Here is a 17,368-nt window from a genome sequence, read left to right on the forward strand (position 1 = left end):
ATCAACTAAAACACAGGCCTGTCCTCTCTCGCTCTTCACTGTCGTCGCTCCTCCTTTATGCCTCCGCTCCTCCGTGAGAGATGCGAGACCGGTGCGTCTCACAGGTGTAGCTCATCATAATTACGCCACCGGCCTCGCACCGTCCTCCCACGGCCCTCGGCCTCGTCCTGCTCGCCACAATGGTCTTATGTTGTACAGTGAGAGAGGTTCAAAGAAGGCCGTTGTCATTTTCTGACAATGTCAGAAATTTGACATGATCATCTCACAGTGTGTTTGCTGCTATGACCTACGTCTACTGACTAATCAATAAAAATACAACATGAAATAGAATTTTGATCAATGCGACATGGCGCTAAAACTTAAAACTACTTACCTCAAGCTTTTCATAGCTTGGCATGCCAAGTTGGCCTCATTTCCCTAGCCATGACCTCATTCATATTCATTTGTTCATACAGTGTGATTTATAATGATCTTATAGAATTTCCAAAATCGCACTGTCTGTAGCAGGCATAAATCAGCCAATTAGTGTTTGAATTAATTTATTCCAATTACTCTAATCTCATCTTGAGCCACTAACCACATCTCTAACTCTAATGTCTAAATCCACATATTTACAATGGATCATTTAACACACACCATCACCGGAATATATGTGCCTGTCCTTGAAGATGACATTTACATCAAACTTTTAATATGCAGAGAACATAAAATAAATATGACTGACCGACTACGTCCAGCTGGTAGGTGTGATTGATGCTGCCGTATTTGTTTTCCACCAGGCAGGTGTAGTTGCCTTTGTCTGACGGTACCACCGACTCCATTATGATGGTCCACATGTGCTCTCGAACCTGTGCAGTAACAGAGATATACTCATATCAGATAAGAGCTTTGAATGACATCAGGATATCCAATTAGTGCAGATTCCAAGTGGGAGTTAAAAAAATTAATATTAACATTACCTCAATGTATTTAGAAAGAAGAATTGAATCTGATTTAGAACTCTTCAGTTATAGATTTTAAGACAAAATCTACTTGCATTTGTATGGACTGGGTGGGGTGGGGGGATGGGGGGGTGTAGGCAGGCCTACTATGATATTAGACTACATTGCCTTTAATAAAAGATAATGAATTTCAAACCTGAACCAAACATATTTTTATTCAAAGATCAATAGTCTGTCATTAGTCTTTAGTCTGCCACAAAAAAAACAACATTAAAATCATGACCTCAAATGTCATTGTGAAAAAAGAAAAGAAAAGCAATGACTGTTGTAACAGTGCGTAAATCAGACCTTTCAGGCTATAGCCTAACGCTAATAAGCCTTATGCCAAAATTATTATTACAACTAAATTGTCATGGAACGGGAGATTGACAGACAGATCGGTGCAGCTTCTGCAGTAATGCGGTCGATGTACCGGTCTGTTGTGGTGAAGAAAGAGCTGAGCCGCAAGGTGAAGCTCTCGATTTACCGGTCAATCTACGTTCCTACTCTAACCTATGGTAGTGAGCTGTGGGTCATGACCGAAAGGACAAGATCCCGGATACAGGCGGCCGAAATGAGCTTTCTCCGCAGGGTGGCTGGGCGATCCCTTAGAGATAGGGTGAGAAGCTCGGTCACTCGGGAGGAGCTCAGAGTAGAGCCGCTGCTCCTCCACATCGAGAGGGGTCAGCTGAGGTGGCTCGGGCATCTTTTCCGGATGCCTCCTGGACGCCTTCCCGGGAAGGTGTCCCGGGCGCATCCCACTGGGAGTAGACCCCGGGGAAGACCCTAGACTACGTCTCCCGGCTGGCCTGGGAACGCCTCGGTGTCCCCCCAGAAGAGCTAGAGGAAGTGTCTAGGGAGAGGGAAGTCTGGGCATCTCTGCTTAGACTGCTGCCCCCACGACCCGGCCCCGGATAAGCGGAAGAAGACGGTATGGTAACTAAATTGTCGGTCATTAAATAAGAAATCTAAATAACTGTGTAGATGATTTGCTTTGTGTAACCCCACATCAGATATTAGGCCGAAGTATTTTTTTGCACACAGTGCCGCGACCAATCAATCTCTCCTTTACGGCTGGCTGCCTGTACATTCACTGTCCTTGTGGCTGCTGCAACTTGCGCTCGCGTATCAATGCATCTAAATTCGCATTTCGCACATGGTATCTTTGTAGAACTTCAAAAAAAGAAACAAAAAAGTTTTTAATGTTTTATCAGACCATAACTACTCAAGATTTTGCTTTAGTATAATTTTCAGGACAATTAGGGCTGGATTCGGGATTTGGGACAACAGCTCAGATTTCGGGACTGTCACGAATTTTTCGGGACGTCTGGTCACCCTAGCAGCAAATCCAGTGTGAAAAGAAAAGCTTGTTTAATGGTGGCGAGTGAGAAACAGGCCACACTCCATGGCTGCGTTCCAGTCCACTTTTCGACAAGCACTTGCGAACATCCCTAAGCACTTCCCCTCGGGGGAATCCCTGTCGCCACTTAGTGAAGTGGACGAGGGAAGTTTATACGGACAGTAGCTCATTTTTGACAGAGGGAGCGAGTCTACTTCATATGTACACTTCAGGCACCTATATGTCCCACAATGCAGTACGATTGTGACGTCACCACAGATCTTGTCTAATCACCACCACAACAAAAAATATTAATTATATATATATATTTCCGTCAGTAGTTGGCACTCGTGCAAGGTAAGCAATGACGTACATCCATGTGAACGAGACGGAGGGAAGTTAGCGAGTGAAGAGCATGACAATTTTGGACTGGAACGCAGCCCACGTCCATTAACACAGAGCTCTTCTCAAGCCAAGAGATAAACTGCCAGCAAACTTACCCACTACAGAAACAAACATGTCTGCTAAAATACATGGATCTCTAAAGTGCATCTGAAGTAGGACGTGCTGTAGGTGACTTTCAATTTTGCCTCTCATTGGACAAACCTATAGCTCGCCCAAGTTTTGTCATCATTTGCCAACAGAGGAGAGTGTTCATGGTGCTTTTTTCACAGAACAAAATCTAAATCGTTCTCTTTGACTTCAAGATTCACCTTTAAGTTGCATTTAAAAAAACAGCAAACAGGTTTGAATTACATGAGGCCAAGTCAATAATGACACAGTTTTAATTTTTTGGTGATGAATTTCTTTAAGCAATATGTTATAATGTTTTTGAAAAACAAGGAAATTAGCATGCCATTAAGTAATTGAAAATGCCAGGTGTCTGATTGAAGCATGCTTTAGTTGCCTGTGTTTAGTTGCCCTCACCTTGAAGCCTCCTATTCGCTGGTCTCCCTTAAACTCTTTGCCGTTCTTTAACAACTTGAGTGTTGGTGTAGGGTTACCGTTGGCCTGGCAGCGGAACTTGACAGTGCCACTAATGTGAGCCGTGAGTAGCTTCATCTCCATCTTCTCAGGATGAGTCCAGTAGGGCGCTATTTCTGAGGAACCAATATCTGTACAGAAAATAATATGGGGAAGGGTCATTTGAAACTATTGTTTCAACTAAATGAAACTATGATGTGAACAATATCATGGGCATGACCATCTTAGAACAGCAATCCAAAGCAACAATAAGAGTATGTTTCAGGAGAGTGATTGTACTAAGGTTACCGCGGATCACAGTGTGCATGATTTGTGTGTTGGAGGATGGATTTATGCCCTTGGGACTCAAAGACTAATCCATCAAAAGAAATGATGATCTTAATGAATAAGAGTCCGGCAGATTCAACAGGACGGCTGAGGTTTATTAGGCAAAAAAAAAATCCTGTTATATTCCCTGCTTTAAAGGACAATCCTAACAATCTTGTAAGGAACGGAAACTGTTATTGACATTTGCCGGTTTCTGATTCTGAGTCAGTTCAGTTTGACTAAGAGAGTAGGGGTGACTCACAAAGTAGCCTAATGGATACTTAGCATTAGTTAGTGAACAGCGTGGGCTTGACCAGGGCTACCACTAAGAACAGGATGTAGGGGGAGTGCAGGGCACAACCAAGCGCTTTAAGACTTTCTCAATTTGAATAAATCTACTTAGGGTTCAGTCTTACTTAAGTTAATTTCACATGTTGTCTTGTTTCAGTGTATACTTCGGTGCACACGTTTGATGTGGCATGTTGTAACATGACCATATGACAGCTTAAAATGTTATCTGATCTAGTCAAAAAATTATCCAAACTAAAATATATTGACAATAAAAGACTATTGTTATTTTTTTCATATAGAATCAAAATAAAACAATTTTTGGAATATGACAATGAACACACTGCAAAACAACTATACGGCATAGGTTAAAACAATGCAGGCCAATAGATGAAGAAACACATTCAGAAAAACACAAAGCTGAACACAACACTCTCCTCCCTCCTTCCTTTCCTCCCTCCTTAATAAATCCTCTCCCTCTCCATCATATGCACACTTCAGATCTCTCCGTAAGCAGTTGATCATCTGGGTACATTTTGCCCACTCTTTTATGAGTATTATGAATTCGGACATACTTTTTTTTTGTCACATACTGTTTTTCACCTACTATATAGGGAAGTATGCAATTTTGGATGCAGCCTGAATGTGTTCTAAGTGGTTGCCATAGTTACTCATTATGTTCACCTGTTTCTTGTTTAGTTACTTCTTTACTCAGTATATGTAGCCCTGTGTGAGTCTCTTCCTTTGTTTGTTGTCTTTGTTTTATTGTCTGTTTTGGTGCTGTTGAATTATCGTCCTTATCTTGGATTATTTTCTTGTTTTTGTTTAATAAATTGCTGTATGAAGATCCACATCTTAAAGGGGTCATATAATGGTACATGCACTTTTACAAGTTAATTGTACTGAAATGTGTGTTGGCAGTGCCTGTACACAACCATCATAAAATGATAAGAATCCATCCAGTGTTTTTTTTTTAATCTTCTTGTATGTTTTCCCCTGTCTCTAATCAAGCCGTTCGACCGTGTGACGTCACACGGTCGGACGCCCCTCCCACGATGGTTGATTGACAGCCGCAGTTCAAACACAGACTCCGCCCTCGCTCGTGAGCGAGCTGTCAATCATAGTCCGCGCGTCTCGCTGGAGCACTGTCTCTGACTGTCTGTGAGTAGAATGGCGTCTAAGCGATTGTGGTGTTCTGTTCTTGGGTGTAAAAACGATCACAGCATCATGTTGATGTTCCTAAATCCGAACCGCTGAAGACGCAGTGGCTGAGTTTTGTTTTCGAAGGGAATATTCCCCATGATCAACGTCGTCAATGCTCTCATGTGTGCGCGAATCATTTCACACACACCAGACTGCTTTACAAACGAGGTCAGTATAAAGATGGTTTTGCTAAAAGCTGCTTCTGGAAAAAGGATCCGTACCAACTATTCATGTTGCTGCACCTCCAGAAGAACTGAAGTGAGTGAAACGTTTTATTAACCTTTATATTAATCTTTGCAAATCGCTTGCACGCTTCATGATGAATGCGGCTGTTTACACTCAGGGTACATTACGGCATGTTTTCTATGTACGACGTTCTCAATATAATTCATAATCCCACGTTTATAATGAACAACGCATTATGGTTTTTGTGTTTGTAGATGTGCACAAAACAAAGTAGTCGTTTGGTAACTTTTATGACGAACCACTTTAATGTCTTCATACATCAAGTCTTCCTGCAACTAACTTCTATGAATAGATGCGACACAAACATATTCTACATCTTTCTTCTTTTTTTTTTTTTTTTAACTTTCAAACAAGTGCAAAATAGAAATAAACACTAACAACATATAACATATAACACGTGCTAACCTCTATTATAAACACTACATACTGCGAAATCAATCAGTGTGTGACAAAGTCTTTGAACCTTGAGTTAGGCTTGGACACCCTTCCTGATCGAGTGACAACAAGTGGAGCTGGATTCTCTTGCCTGGAACTGTCGCTTTTTTGTGGCGACGGCATGTCACATCCAGTTTCTGAAGTGTCATGTGACATCACAGTACATGGCCTTGCTTGGGGTTCTGGAGAGATCATGGGCATGGACGTGATGGTAGTATCCGGACAGCATGATTCAGTCACCCGTAGCAGGTGACGGCGGATTCTTACATAAGTCTTCCCATGAGACTGGACAATATAACTGTTGGGTTGAAGGGCATTTCCTGAAACTGTAGCCAGCTTGTCAAACCCACGGGTCGTCTCCATGCGTACCGTCTGCCCGGGCTCCAGAGGCGAAAGGCGTCTGGCACATTTGTCATGGCTTATCTTTCCTTTTTCTCTGAGTGCAAACAAAGCAGCCTGAACATTGGTCTGAACTCTTGGTGTGAGCTGGGATGGTACCATGGGGATCAAGGACCTGGTGCGTCGGGACAGTAGACGTTGCGCCGGAGAAGGCATGCCATCCCTGGGTGTGTTGCGCAAGTTCAGCAAAGCTGCTTGGATGTCAGAACCGTCACGTGCACACTTTTCTAGGAGATGCTTTGCAGATCTGACACCACGTTCCGCCAGACCATTTGACCTAGGGTAATTGGGACTGCTCGTGACATGCTGAAAGTCCCACTGGTGCGCAAAGTTCTTGAAGTCCCTGCTTGAAAATGATGTTGCATTGTCAGTCATCAACTGGTAGGGGATCCCATGTATAGCAAATTGCCTTTTCAATAGCCTGATCACAGCATTACTGGAAAGGTTCGGAAGAATATCATACTCCCACCAACCAGAGTACGAGTCCACTACAACCAGGTAGGTCTTCCCTGACCACTCGAATATGTCAGCTGCCGTGATGGACCATGGACTGTCTGGTATCTGGTGAAGTTGCAAAGGTTCTCTCATCTGATGCTGCTTTAGAGCATTGCACGGAGCACATCTGGAGACCTCCCTTTCAATATCACTGTATATTGTAGGCCAGAACATGGTCTCGCGTACCCGTCGCTTGGTGGACTGTGTGCCAGGATGACCTTGGTGAAGCTGTATGAGGTAGTGTTTCTGGAGCGAGTGGGGGATTACATACCTCTGACCACGAAGAATCAAACCATCATCCATGGTCAGTTCATCCCTCATAGCATAGAACGGGCGGATGTCATGTGGAACTTCCTTATATGAGTCAGGCCAGCCAGTGAGAATTGTGTCTGCGAGTCGTTTGCAGACAGCATCTGCCTGTGTGTTTTGCCTAAGTTCTTCAATCCTTCTAGATGACAACACCCCTTCCAGAGCTAGCACGTCATAGTCCTCGATGGTTTCAGGACTGTCAGTGGTGGGGAGGTGTGCGCGTGATAGTGCATCTGCAACATACAGTTCACGGCCTCGTTTATAAATCACAATCAGATGATAACGCTGAAGTTTGAGCATCATTCGCTGGATGCGCACTGACGCTGTGTGCAGGGGCTTTCTCAGAATGGTTATGAGGGGTTGATGATCTGTCTCCACAGTCACTGGCCGGCCATAGATATAATCATGGAATTTTACACAGGCAAAGACTAGTCCCAAGAGTTCTTTCTCAATCTGTGCATAGCGCACTTCAGTGTCTGTGAGAGATCTCGATGCAAATGCAATAGGCCTGCCATCCTGAAGACAGACTGCTCTGAGACCATGCTGGGAGGCATCAGCAGATAATGTCACCGGCTTGTGCACATCAAAATACTGTAGGACAGGTGGACTTGTCAGTTGTTCTTTAAGTGTGTCTACAGCAGCAGCATGTTGTTCAGTCCAACACCATTGTGCATCTTGGCGCAGGAGCTGACGAAGGGGAGCCGTTATCTCGCTGTACCGATGGATGAATTTTGAGAGATAATTGGTCATGCCAAGAAACCTCTGCAAACCATGTTTGTCCTCTGGAGTGGGCATCTGGCGGATGGCCTTGGTTTTCTCTGGATCAGGTTTGACACCTTTATCTGTGAGAAGGTGGCCTACATATGGCACCTCTGAGACCCTGAAGCGACATTTTGTCGGGTTCAGCTGCATATTGATGGCTCTAACACACATTTGAGGCGTTTGTCGTGTTCTTCAACAGAAGAGCCCCAGATCAAGATGTCATCCACGACTATTTCGCACGGCTGGCCTGAAAAGAGCTGTTCCATGCATCTCTGAAAAACTTCACTTCCAGTTGATATCCCATAAGGCATTCGTAGAAATCTGTACCTCCCGAACGGGGTCATGAAAGTTGTGAGTTTCGATGATTCCTCATCTAGAGGGATCTGCCAAAATCCACACCTTGCGTCCAGAATGTTGAAAATCTTTGCCTGTGGCATATCAGCGATTACTTGCTCTACAGTCTTTAACGGGTGATAAGGCCTCAAGAGAGCCTTATTAAGATGTACAGGGTCTATGCATATGCGTACCGAACCATCCTTTTTTACAGCAGCTGCCATGGCAGACACCCAAAGAGTAGCCTCCTCCACTGGCACAATAATGCCCATTTTTGTCATTTTTTCCAGCTCTTGCGCAACTTTGTCTTTCATGGCCAGCGGGATCCTTCTGGGGGCACACATAGTCGGATGCACCGACTCATCCAGGCGCATGAGATATATAACTGGGAGCTTGCCAACAGTGTCAGTACGAAACAAGTCCTCATAATCACTCATCTCGGGAGCCTGTTGTTGTACAGCATGTACTTCTGGGCTAAGTTGTATGAGATTTAACCTCATGCTGTCTGGTAAGCCTAGCAGGCTCTTAACATTTCTATCCACTATGTGAAATTGTAATTTTCCCCCTGAAAGAACTAGGGTGACAGTGCCCAGTGTCTGAATTGTGTGACCACCGTAAGCTATCAGGTTCACTCTGTGTGACTGATCAATTTGGGCATTGGGGTCAATGTACAGTAGTGTGGATAAAGACATTAGCCCCAGTGTCTATTTTCAGCTTAATCTGCTTGTTACAAGTCGTTGTGAGAGAGGTTGGTGTAGGGTTACCGTTGGCTACCAGGTTACCAGGCAGCCAGCCGTAAAGGAGAGGTTGATTGGTCGCGGCACTGTGTGCAAAAAAATACTTCGGCCTAATATCTGATGTGGGGTTACACAAAGCAAATCATCTACACAGTTATCTACACAGTTATTTAGATTTCTTATTTAATGACCGACAATTTAGTTACCATACCGTCTTCTTCCGCTTATCCGGGGCCGGGTCGTGGGGGCAGCAGTCTAAGCAGAGATGCCCAGACTTCCCTCTCCCTAGACACTTCCTCTAGCTCTTCTGGGGGGACACCGAGGCGTTCCCAGGCCAGCCGGGAGACGTAGTCTAGGGTCTTCCCCGGGGTCTACTCCCAGTGGGATCACAGGGCAGATCAGCCTCTCCATCATATGCACACTTCAGATCTCTCCGTAAGCAGTTGATCATCTGGGTACATTTTGCCCACTCTTTTATGAGTATTATGAATTCGGACATACTTTTTTTTTGTCACATACTGTTTTTCACCTACTATATAGGGAAGTATGCAATTTTGGATGCAGCCTGAATGTGTTCTAAGTGGTTGCCATAGTTACTCATTATGTTCACCTGTTTCTTGTTTAGTTACTTCTTTACTCAGTATATGTAGCCCTGTGTGAGTCTCTTCCTTTGTTTGTTGTCTTTGTTTTATTGTCTGTTTTGGTGCTGTTGAATTATCGTCCTTATCTTGGATTATTTTCTTGTTTTTGTTTAATAAATTGCTGTATGAAGATCCACATCTTAAAGGGGTCATATAATGGTACATGCACTTTTACAAGTTAATTGTACTGAAATGTGTGTTGGCAGTGCCTGTACACAACCATCATAAAATGATAAGAATCCATCCAGTGTTTTTTTTTTAATCTTCTTGTATGTTTTCCCCTGTCTCTAATCAAGCCGTTCGACCGTGTGACGTCACACGGTCGGACGCCCCTCCCACGATGGTTGATTGACAGCCGCAGTTCAAACACAGACTCCGCCCTCGCTCGTGAGCGAGCTGTCAATCATAGTCCGCGCGTCTCGCTGGAGCACTGTCTCTGACTGTCTGTGAGTAGAATGGCGTCTAAGCGATTGTGGTGTTCTGTTCTTGGGTGTAAAAACGATCACAGCATCATGTTGATGTTCCTAAATCCGAACCGCTGAAGACGCAGTGGCTGAGTTTTGTTTTCGAAGGGAATATTCCCCATGATCAACGTCGTCAATGCTCTCATGTGTGCGCGAATCATTTCACACACACCAGACTGCTTTACAAACGAGGTCAGTATAAAGATGGTTTTGCTAAAAGCTGCTTCTGGAAAAAGGATCCGTACCAACTATTCATGTTGCTGCACCTCCAGAAGAACTGAAGTGAGTGAAACGTTTTATTAACCTTTATATTAATCTTTGCAAATCGCTTGCACGCTTCATGATGAATGCGGCTGTTTACACTCAGGGTACATTACGGCATGTTTTCTATGTACGACGTTCTCAATATAATTCATAATCCCACGTTTATAATGAACAACGCATTATGGTTTTTGTGTTTGTAGATGTGCACAAAACAAAGTAGTCGTTTGGTAACTTTTATGACGAACCACTTTAATGTCTTCATACATCAAGTCTTCCTGCAACTAACTTCTATGAATAGATGCGACACAAACATATTCTACATCTTTCTTCTTTTTTTTTTTTTTTTAACTTTCAAACAAGTGCAAAATAGAAATAAACACTAACAACATATAACATATAACACGTGCTAACCTCTATTATAAACACTACATACTGCGAAATCAATCAGTGTGTGACAAAGTCTTTGAACCTTGAGTTAGGCTTGGACACCCTTCCTGATCGAGTGACAACAAGTGGAGCTGGATTCTCTTGCCTGGAACTGTCGCTTTTTTGTGGCGACGGCATGTCACATCCAGTTTCTGAAGTGTCATGTGACATCACAGTACATGGCCTTGCTTGGGGTTCTGGAGAGATCATGGGCATGGACGTGATGGTAGTATCCGGACAGCATGATTCAGTCACCCGTAGCAGGTGACGGCGGATTCTTACATAAGTCTTCCCATGAGACTGGACAATATAACTGTTGGGTTGAAGGGCATTTCCTGAAACTGTAGCCAGCTTGTCAAACCCACGGGTCGTCTCCATGCGTACCGTCTGCCCGGGCTCCAGAGGCGAAAGGCGTCTGGCACATTTGTCATGGCTTATCTTTCCTTTTTCTCTGAGTGCAAACAAAGCAGCCTGAACATTGGTCTGAACTCTTGGTGTGAGCTGGGATGGTACCATGGGGATCAAGGACCTGGTGCGTCGGGACAGTAGACGTTGCGCCGGAGAAGGCATGCCATCCCTGGGTGTGTTGCGCAAGTTCAGCAAAGCTGCTTGGATGTCAGAACCGTCACGTGCACACTTTTCTAGGAGATGCTTTGCAGATCTGACACCACGTTCCGCCAGACCATTTGACCTAGGGTAATTGGGACTGCTCGTGACATGCTGAAAGTCCCACTGGTGCGCAAAGTTCTTGAAGTCCCTGCTTGAAAATGATGTTGCATTGTCAGTCATCAACTGGTAGGGGATCCCATGTATAGCAAATTGCCTTTTCAATAGCCTGATCACAGCATTACTGGAAAGGTTCGGAAGAATATCATACTCCCACCAACCAGAGTACGAGTCCACTACAACCAGGTAGGTCTTCCCTGACCACTCGAATATGTCAGCTGCCGTGATGGACCATGGACTGTCTGGTATCTGGTGAAGTTGCAAAGGTTCTCTCATCTGATGCTGCTTTAGAGCATTGCACGGAGCACATCTGGAGACCTCCCTTTCAATATCACTGTATATTGTAGGCCAGAACATGGTCTCGCGTACCCGTCGCTTGGTGGACTGTGTGCCAGGATGACCTTGGTGAAGCTGTATGAGGTAGTGTTTCTGGAGCGAGTGGGGGATTACATACCTCTGACCACGAAGAATCAAACCATCATCCATGGTCAGTTCATCCCTCATAGCATAGAACGGGCGGATGTCATGTGGAACTTCCTTATATGAGTCAGGCCAGCCAGTGAGAATTGTGTCTGCGAGTCGTTTGCAGACAGCATCTGCCTGTGTGTTTTGCCTAAGTTCTTCAATCCTTCTAGATGACAACACCCCTTCCAGAGCTAGCACGTCATAGTCCTCGATGGTTTCAGGACTGTCAGTGGTGGGGAGGTGTGCGCGTGATAGTGCATCTGCAACATACAGTTCACGGCCTCGTTTATAAATCACAATCAGATGATAACGCTGAAGTTTGAGCATCATTCGCTGGATGCGCACTGACGCTGTGTGCAGGGGCTTTCTCAGAATGGTTATGAGGGGTTGATGATCTGTCTCCACAGTCACTGGCCGGCCATAGATATAATCATGGAATTTTACACAGGCAAAGACTAGTCCCAAGAGTTCTTTCTCAATCTGTGCATAGCGCACTTCAGTGTCTGTGAGAGATCTCGATGCAAATGCAATAGGCCTGCCATCCTGAAGACAGACTGCTCTGAGACCATGCTGGGAGGCATCAGCAGATAATGTCACCGGCTTGTGCACATCAAAATACTGTAGGACAGGTGGACTTGTCAGTTGTTCTTTAAGTGTGTCTACAGCAGCAGCATGTTGTTCAGTCCAACACCATTGTGCATCTTGGCGCAGGAGCTGACGAAGGGGAGCCGTTATCTCGCTGTACCGATGGATGAATTTTGAGAGATAATTGGTCATGCCAAGAAACCTCTGCAAACCATGTTTGTCCTCTGGAGTGGGCATCTGGCGGATGGCCTTGGTTTTCTCTGGATCAGGTTTGACACCTTTATCTGTGAGAAGGTGGCCTACATATGGCACCTCTGAGACCCTGAAGCGACATTTTGTCGGGTTCAGCTGCATATTGATGGCTCTAACACACATTTGAGGCGTTTGTCGTGTTCTTCAACAGAAGAGCCCCAGATCAAGATGTCATCCACGACTATTTCGCACGGCTGGCCTGAAAAGAGCTGTTCCATGCATCTCTGAAAAACTTCACTTCCAGTTGATATCCCATAAGGCATTCGTAGAAATCTGTACCTCCCGAACGGGGTCATGAAAGTTGTGAGTTTCGATGATTCCTCATCTAGAGGGATCTGCCAAAATCCACACCTTGCGTCCAGAATGTTGAAAATCTTTGCCTGTGGCATATCAGCGATTACTTGCTCTACAGTCTTTAACGGGTGATAAGGCCTCAAGAGAGCCTTATTAAGATGTACAGGGTCTATGCATATGCGTACCGAACCATCCTTTTTTACAGCAGCTGCCATGGCAGACACCCAAAGAGTAGCCTCCTCCACTGGCACAATAATGCCCATTTTTGTCATTTTTTCCAGCTCTTGCGCAACTTTGTCTTTCATGGCCAGCGGGATCCTTCTGGGGGCACACATAGTCGGATGCACCGACTCATCCAGGCGCATGAGATATATAACTGGGAGCTTGCCAACAGTGTCAGTACGAAACAAGTCCTCATAATCACTCATCTCGGGAGCCTGTTGTTGTACAGCATGTACTTCTGGGCTAAGTTGTATGAGATTTAACCTCATGCTGTCTGGTAAGCCTAGCAGGCTCTTAACATTTCTATCCACTATGTGAAATTGTAATTTTCCCCCTGAAAGAACTAGGGTGACAGTGCCCAGTGTCTGAATTGTGTGACCACCGTAAGCTATCAGGTTCACTCTGTGTGACTGATCAATTTGGGCATTGGGGTCAATGTACAGTAGTGTGGATAAAGACATTAGCCCCAGTGTCTATTTTCAGCTTAATCTGCTTGTTACAAGTCGTTGTGAGAGAGGTGAATATTTCTCCTTTGTTTGCAAACAGATCCACACTTTCACAGTGAAAATCATCTTGGTGGAGTTCACTTTCCACTTCATTTACTCTGTGTAGGTTTTTATCACTAGGAGGAGCCATTCTCCCACCTGTGTATTGAGGCTTTGATCTGCAACACTTGGCAAAGTGGTTCCATTTGTTGCATGAGTTACAGCGTTTATTAAAAGCCGGGCATTTGTTGCGCTCAAAATCATGCTCACCCCCACAATTGTTACATCGCCGTTTGTTGTGCTGAACTGCAAACACTTCAGCCTCCCTTTTAAGCTCCTTGGTACCCCTTTCCGAACGCTCAAACAGCATACATATTCTAATTGCTGATTGCAATGTCAAATCTTTTTCCCTTAACAGTTGAGAACGAACTGCATCATTATGGATGCCGCAGACAATTCGGTCACGTACTAGTTCATCAGTTAGCACTCCAAAGTCACATTTTTTTGCCAACAGTCTTAATGTGGCCACATAAGACTGAATTCCTTCATCAGGTTTTTGTACTGTGATATTGAAAGCATGTCTGTCCATTATCATGTTCCGTTCTGGCAGGCATATCTCATCAAATTTTTTTATTAACACGTCAGGATCCTCTTTGTCCTCACCCTCTTGAAAGTGGAATGATTCATATTTATCTAGTGCATCTGAACCGGCAAAATTGAGGAGAGTGTAAGCTTGCACCTTTTTTGATTTGTCCGACAGTCCTGCTTTGCTGTACACGTCCCATTCCCTCTTGAATTTCAGCCAGTTGTTCGCGATGTCGTCATCAAATACGAGCGGTTCTATGCGCCGGAGACTTTGAGCCATGATTTCTCAGCAATCTCACTTCTGTCACCATGTAGATGTGCACAAAACAAAGTAGTCGTTTGGTAACTTTTATGACGAACCACTTTAATGTCTTCATACATCAAGTCTTCCTGCAACTAACTCGACCCCTCCCCCTCACCCCGTCCTCCTAATATCCTACTCCCGTACATCTATGAATAGATGCGACACAAACATATTCTACAGTGTTATTATTAAAAACGGTGTACGCACAGAACAGAGGGGCGGGGTGAGCAAAGCTCATTATCATTTAAAGACACATGCACTCAAACGGCGTGCTGAAAACAGAGCTGTTTTTGACCAGGTAAAATTTGTGTTTTCTTACAATACTAATGAGAATTTTTAATTAAAGTATATTACAAACTTTTAATTTATACCATAAAGAAGCATATTAACTTGTACAAAAATGGCATTATATGACCCCTTTAACTACTCCTTACCTGCAATTATACACTTTAATTTACTGAAACTAAGCTTACTGTAAAGTTATTGAGAAATCTTAATGATGTTTGAATGATTGTGATGAGGTTATAGCCAATCACAACAGACATCATATAAATATAAATAAATCTTACAATTGCAAAAATTAATTGCAGGTTAGAAAGGTGAAAATTATCACACTTGATTTTGTTGAAAAAAACTTACCCTCAGCTTGGATGGCTGATCTGCCCTGTGATTGAAGAGGCTGGGTTAGGAATACTAAGATCAGCAGCAGCATGGTTTTCTTCATCATTATCATCAAGGATTCTCTCTGCATCCAGGTCAGCTCTGAAAAAAACATTATTTTTCTCATATTCTCCATTGTTGCAGTTCCTCTTTTCCCAGTCTGTCAGTAATGCTCTGTTTAGTTCCTGTCTCTATGAAGCCCCTACTTCCGAAGAGCACAATGTGCTCTGACTGGTTGGCTGGACCACTGTGTTGCGATTGGTCAACCGATTCAAGCGTGTTTGGGGAAATGTCCCACCCCGTGCAATAACTGCTGCTGCATCCCAATTCACCTACTTGTACACCCTAAAAGTCTGTGCTCTTTTTGTGAAGAAGTGTATCAGAAGAGTATCAGAACAGTTGGCAAGCTATGGGACATACCACTTCGTCATCTTTAACGGACAGCTCTGTTGCTTAGTTACATGCATCTTGTCAAGGTTTAAACTGCCCTGTCAATCATCTTGGTGTTTCAGGGAGTTCAGAAACAGTGACATTGATATAGAGAATAACTACCTTTGGAGGGACTTTGTGCTTTGTAACTTTTGGAAAATTTGGGAATAGAAACTATGGTTACTGGAAGGAAATAACATCACAATAAAGAAGGCTAAGTTTATGACCAAATTATTTAGCTGATATAAAGCTAGATAAAAAATACAAAATAAAAAAAAGATTTTCCTTTCCTTTACACAAACTACTTCCGATTAAAGCTGCCCCAGTGCTAGACTGCCAGTACATAAGGAGGCTATTTGGCCCATACCGTTTCCTGTTCATTCTTCTGGGAAAAATGATTCATGCTGGAAAAACATGTTACGTAAGTGTGTGTGTGTGTGTGTGTGTGTGTGTGTGTGTGTGTGTGTGTGTGTGTGTGTGTGTGTGTGTGTGTGTGTGTGTAGAATTTCACCAAAACAGTATAAGAACAATCAAAAGAGGATTGCTGAATGAATCAAAATTATGTAAACTGGAAAGTTTTAAGTTTGACCAATCTGATGGATTTGTGATATATTGGATAATTAATTAGAGCAACAATAAATCAAGCAACAGTTTAAACAGAAGCTGCAAACAGTGAAGAATTGGTTATCTACATAATTTATTCAGTTGCATATCATCGCAAGTATGGAGTAGGCTACCGTTTTATTTTCCACAGATTTCAAACCTTCGAAGTGTTCAAGTTGTTGGAAATGCATAAAATAGGACTTATATGCTTTCTGTGTTTAAATTAATTATTACACAAGCAGTTTTTATGACCTCATATCAATATCTATTTTGTATGTAGCCTACTTTCAAAAAACAATTGTCCCACCACTATTTAGGTGACTGATTAAAGCGGAAAGGTCCATTAAAATAGCAAAACACTTAATTAATGGTGATCAATCATAGCACCTAACATTTAAGACATTTCTTACTATATACTCCATCTCTTCTCAAAAGGCAAGTGTTGTTTATAAAAACATTATGACAGTACAAAATAATATTATTCAAATTCAATAAAACAGAAAAGCATGTGTATTTTATTACAAACCAGCATAAGAGTCCATTTTGTGTACTCACATTTTTCTTTCTGAAAAAAAAAAAGACAATTCCAGATCAGGTTCAGATGTTCATAAAATAACTGACTCCCAAATAGTCACTGGTCGATGCTCCACATTTCTCCCTCTGATAGATGTATTCGTCCTAAATATTGCGTGGAGATTATTTTGTCACACTTATGACTAATTCTGACTAACAACCAATTTCAGTCGGCAGTCCGAAGTCAAAACTAACCCAAGCAGTGAGCAGAAAGACCTCCCGCTCCATCACTAACACGCAGGGGCGTACCCCTGGTCGCAGAATTATAAAGCTTGGAAGAGCCAGGACATTTTTTAACATAACTCCGATTGTATTCGTCTGAAAGAAGAATGTCATGTACACCTATTGCTTGATGGTGAGTAAATCATCAAACCCCAGATGAGAAAAAGTAACGTAAAAGTAACATAACGCATTACTTTCCTTAAAAGTAACTAAGCAATGCAATTAGTTACTTTGTAAGGGAGTAACACAATATTGTAAAGTTTTACTTTCCAAAGTACATTTCCACATCACTGCTCCTGAAACTGTGCAGTGTGTATAGTTTGTTTCAGTTGGTTTAATTATAAAGCACATT

At 43.2% G+C, this 17,368-nt stretch overlaps 1 protein-coding gene across 5 annotated transcripts in view; it reads right to left on the reverse strand.

Moving 5' to 3' along the window:
- Positions 1–16,995, reverse strand: part of LOC308680524 (fibroblast growth factor receptor 1-A-like) — a 33,440-nt gene extending 16,445 nt beyond the window's left edge. Inside the window, exons 1-4 of one of the 5 annotated variants that reach the window (XM_081348688.1) lie at positions 16,777–16,995; positions 15,169–15,291; positions 3,247–3,434; positions 725–848 (exon numbers count right to left, since the gene is read on the reverse strand). In XM_081348688.1, coding sequence (XP_081204814.1) covers positions 725–848; positions 3,247–3,434; positions 15,169–15,280 — 424 coding nt within the window. In that variant the 5' untranslated portion in view covers positions 15,281–15,291; positions 16,777–16,995. Of the gene's footprint in view, positions 1–724; positions 849–3,246; positions 3,435–9,022; positions 9,150–14,379; positions 14,512–15,168; positions 15,292–16,776 lie in introns of those variants that run through there. The other 4 variants (XM_081348686.1, XM_081348687.1, XM_081348689.1 and 1 more) reach the window with 4 other exon arrangements.
- Between the last annotated feature and the right edge of the window lie 373 nt (positions 16,996–17,368).

This window comes from Scardinius erythrophthalmus (genome assembly GCF_964197995.2).
Source record: "Scardinius erythrophthalmus genome assembly, chromosome: 20".
Classification (NCBI taxonomy): Eukaryota; Metazoa; Chordata; class Actinopteri; order Cypriniformes; family Leuciscidae; genus Scardinius; species Scardinius erythrophthalmus.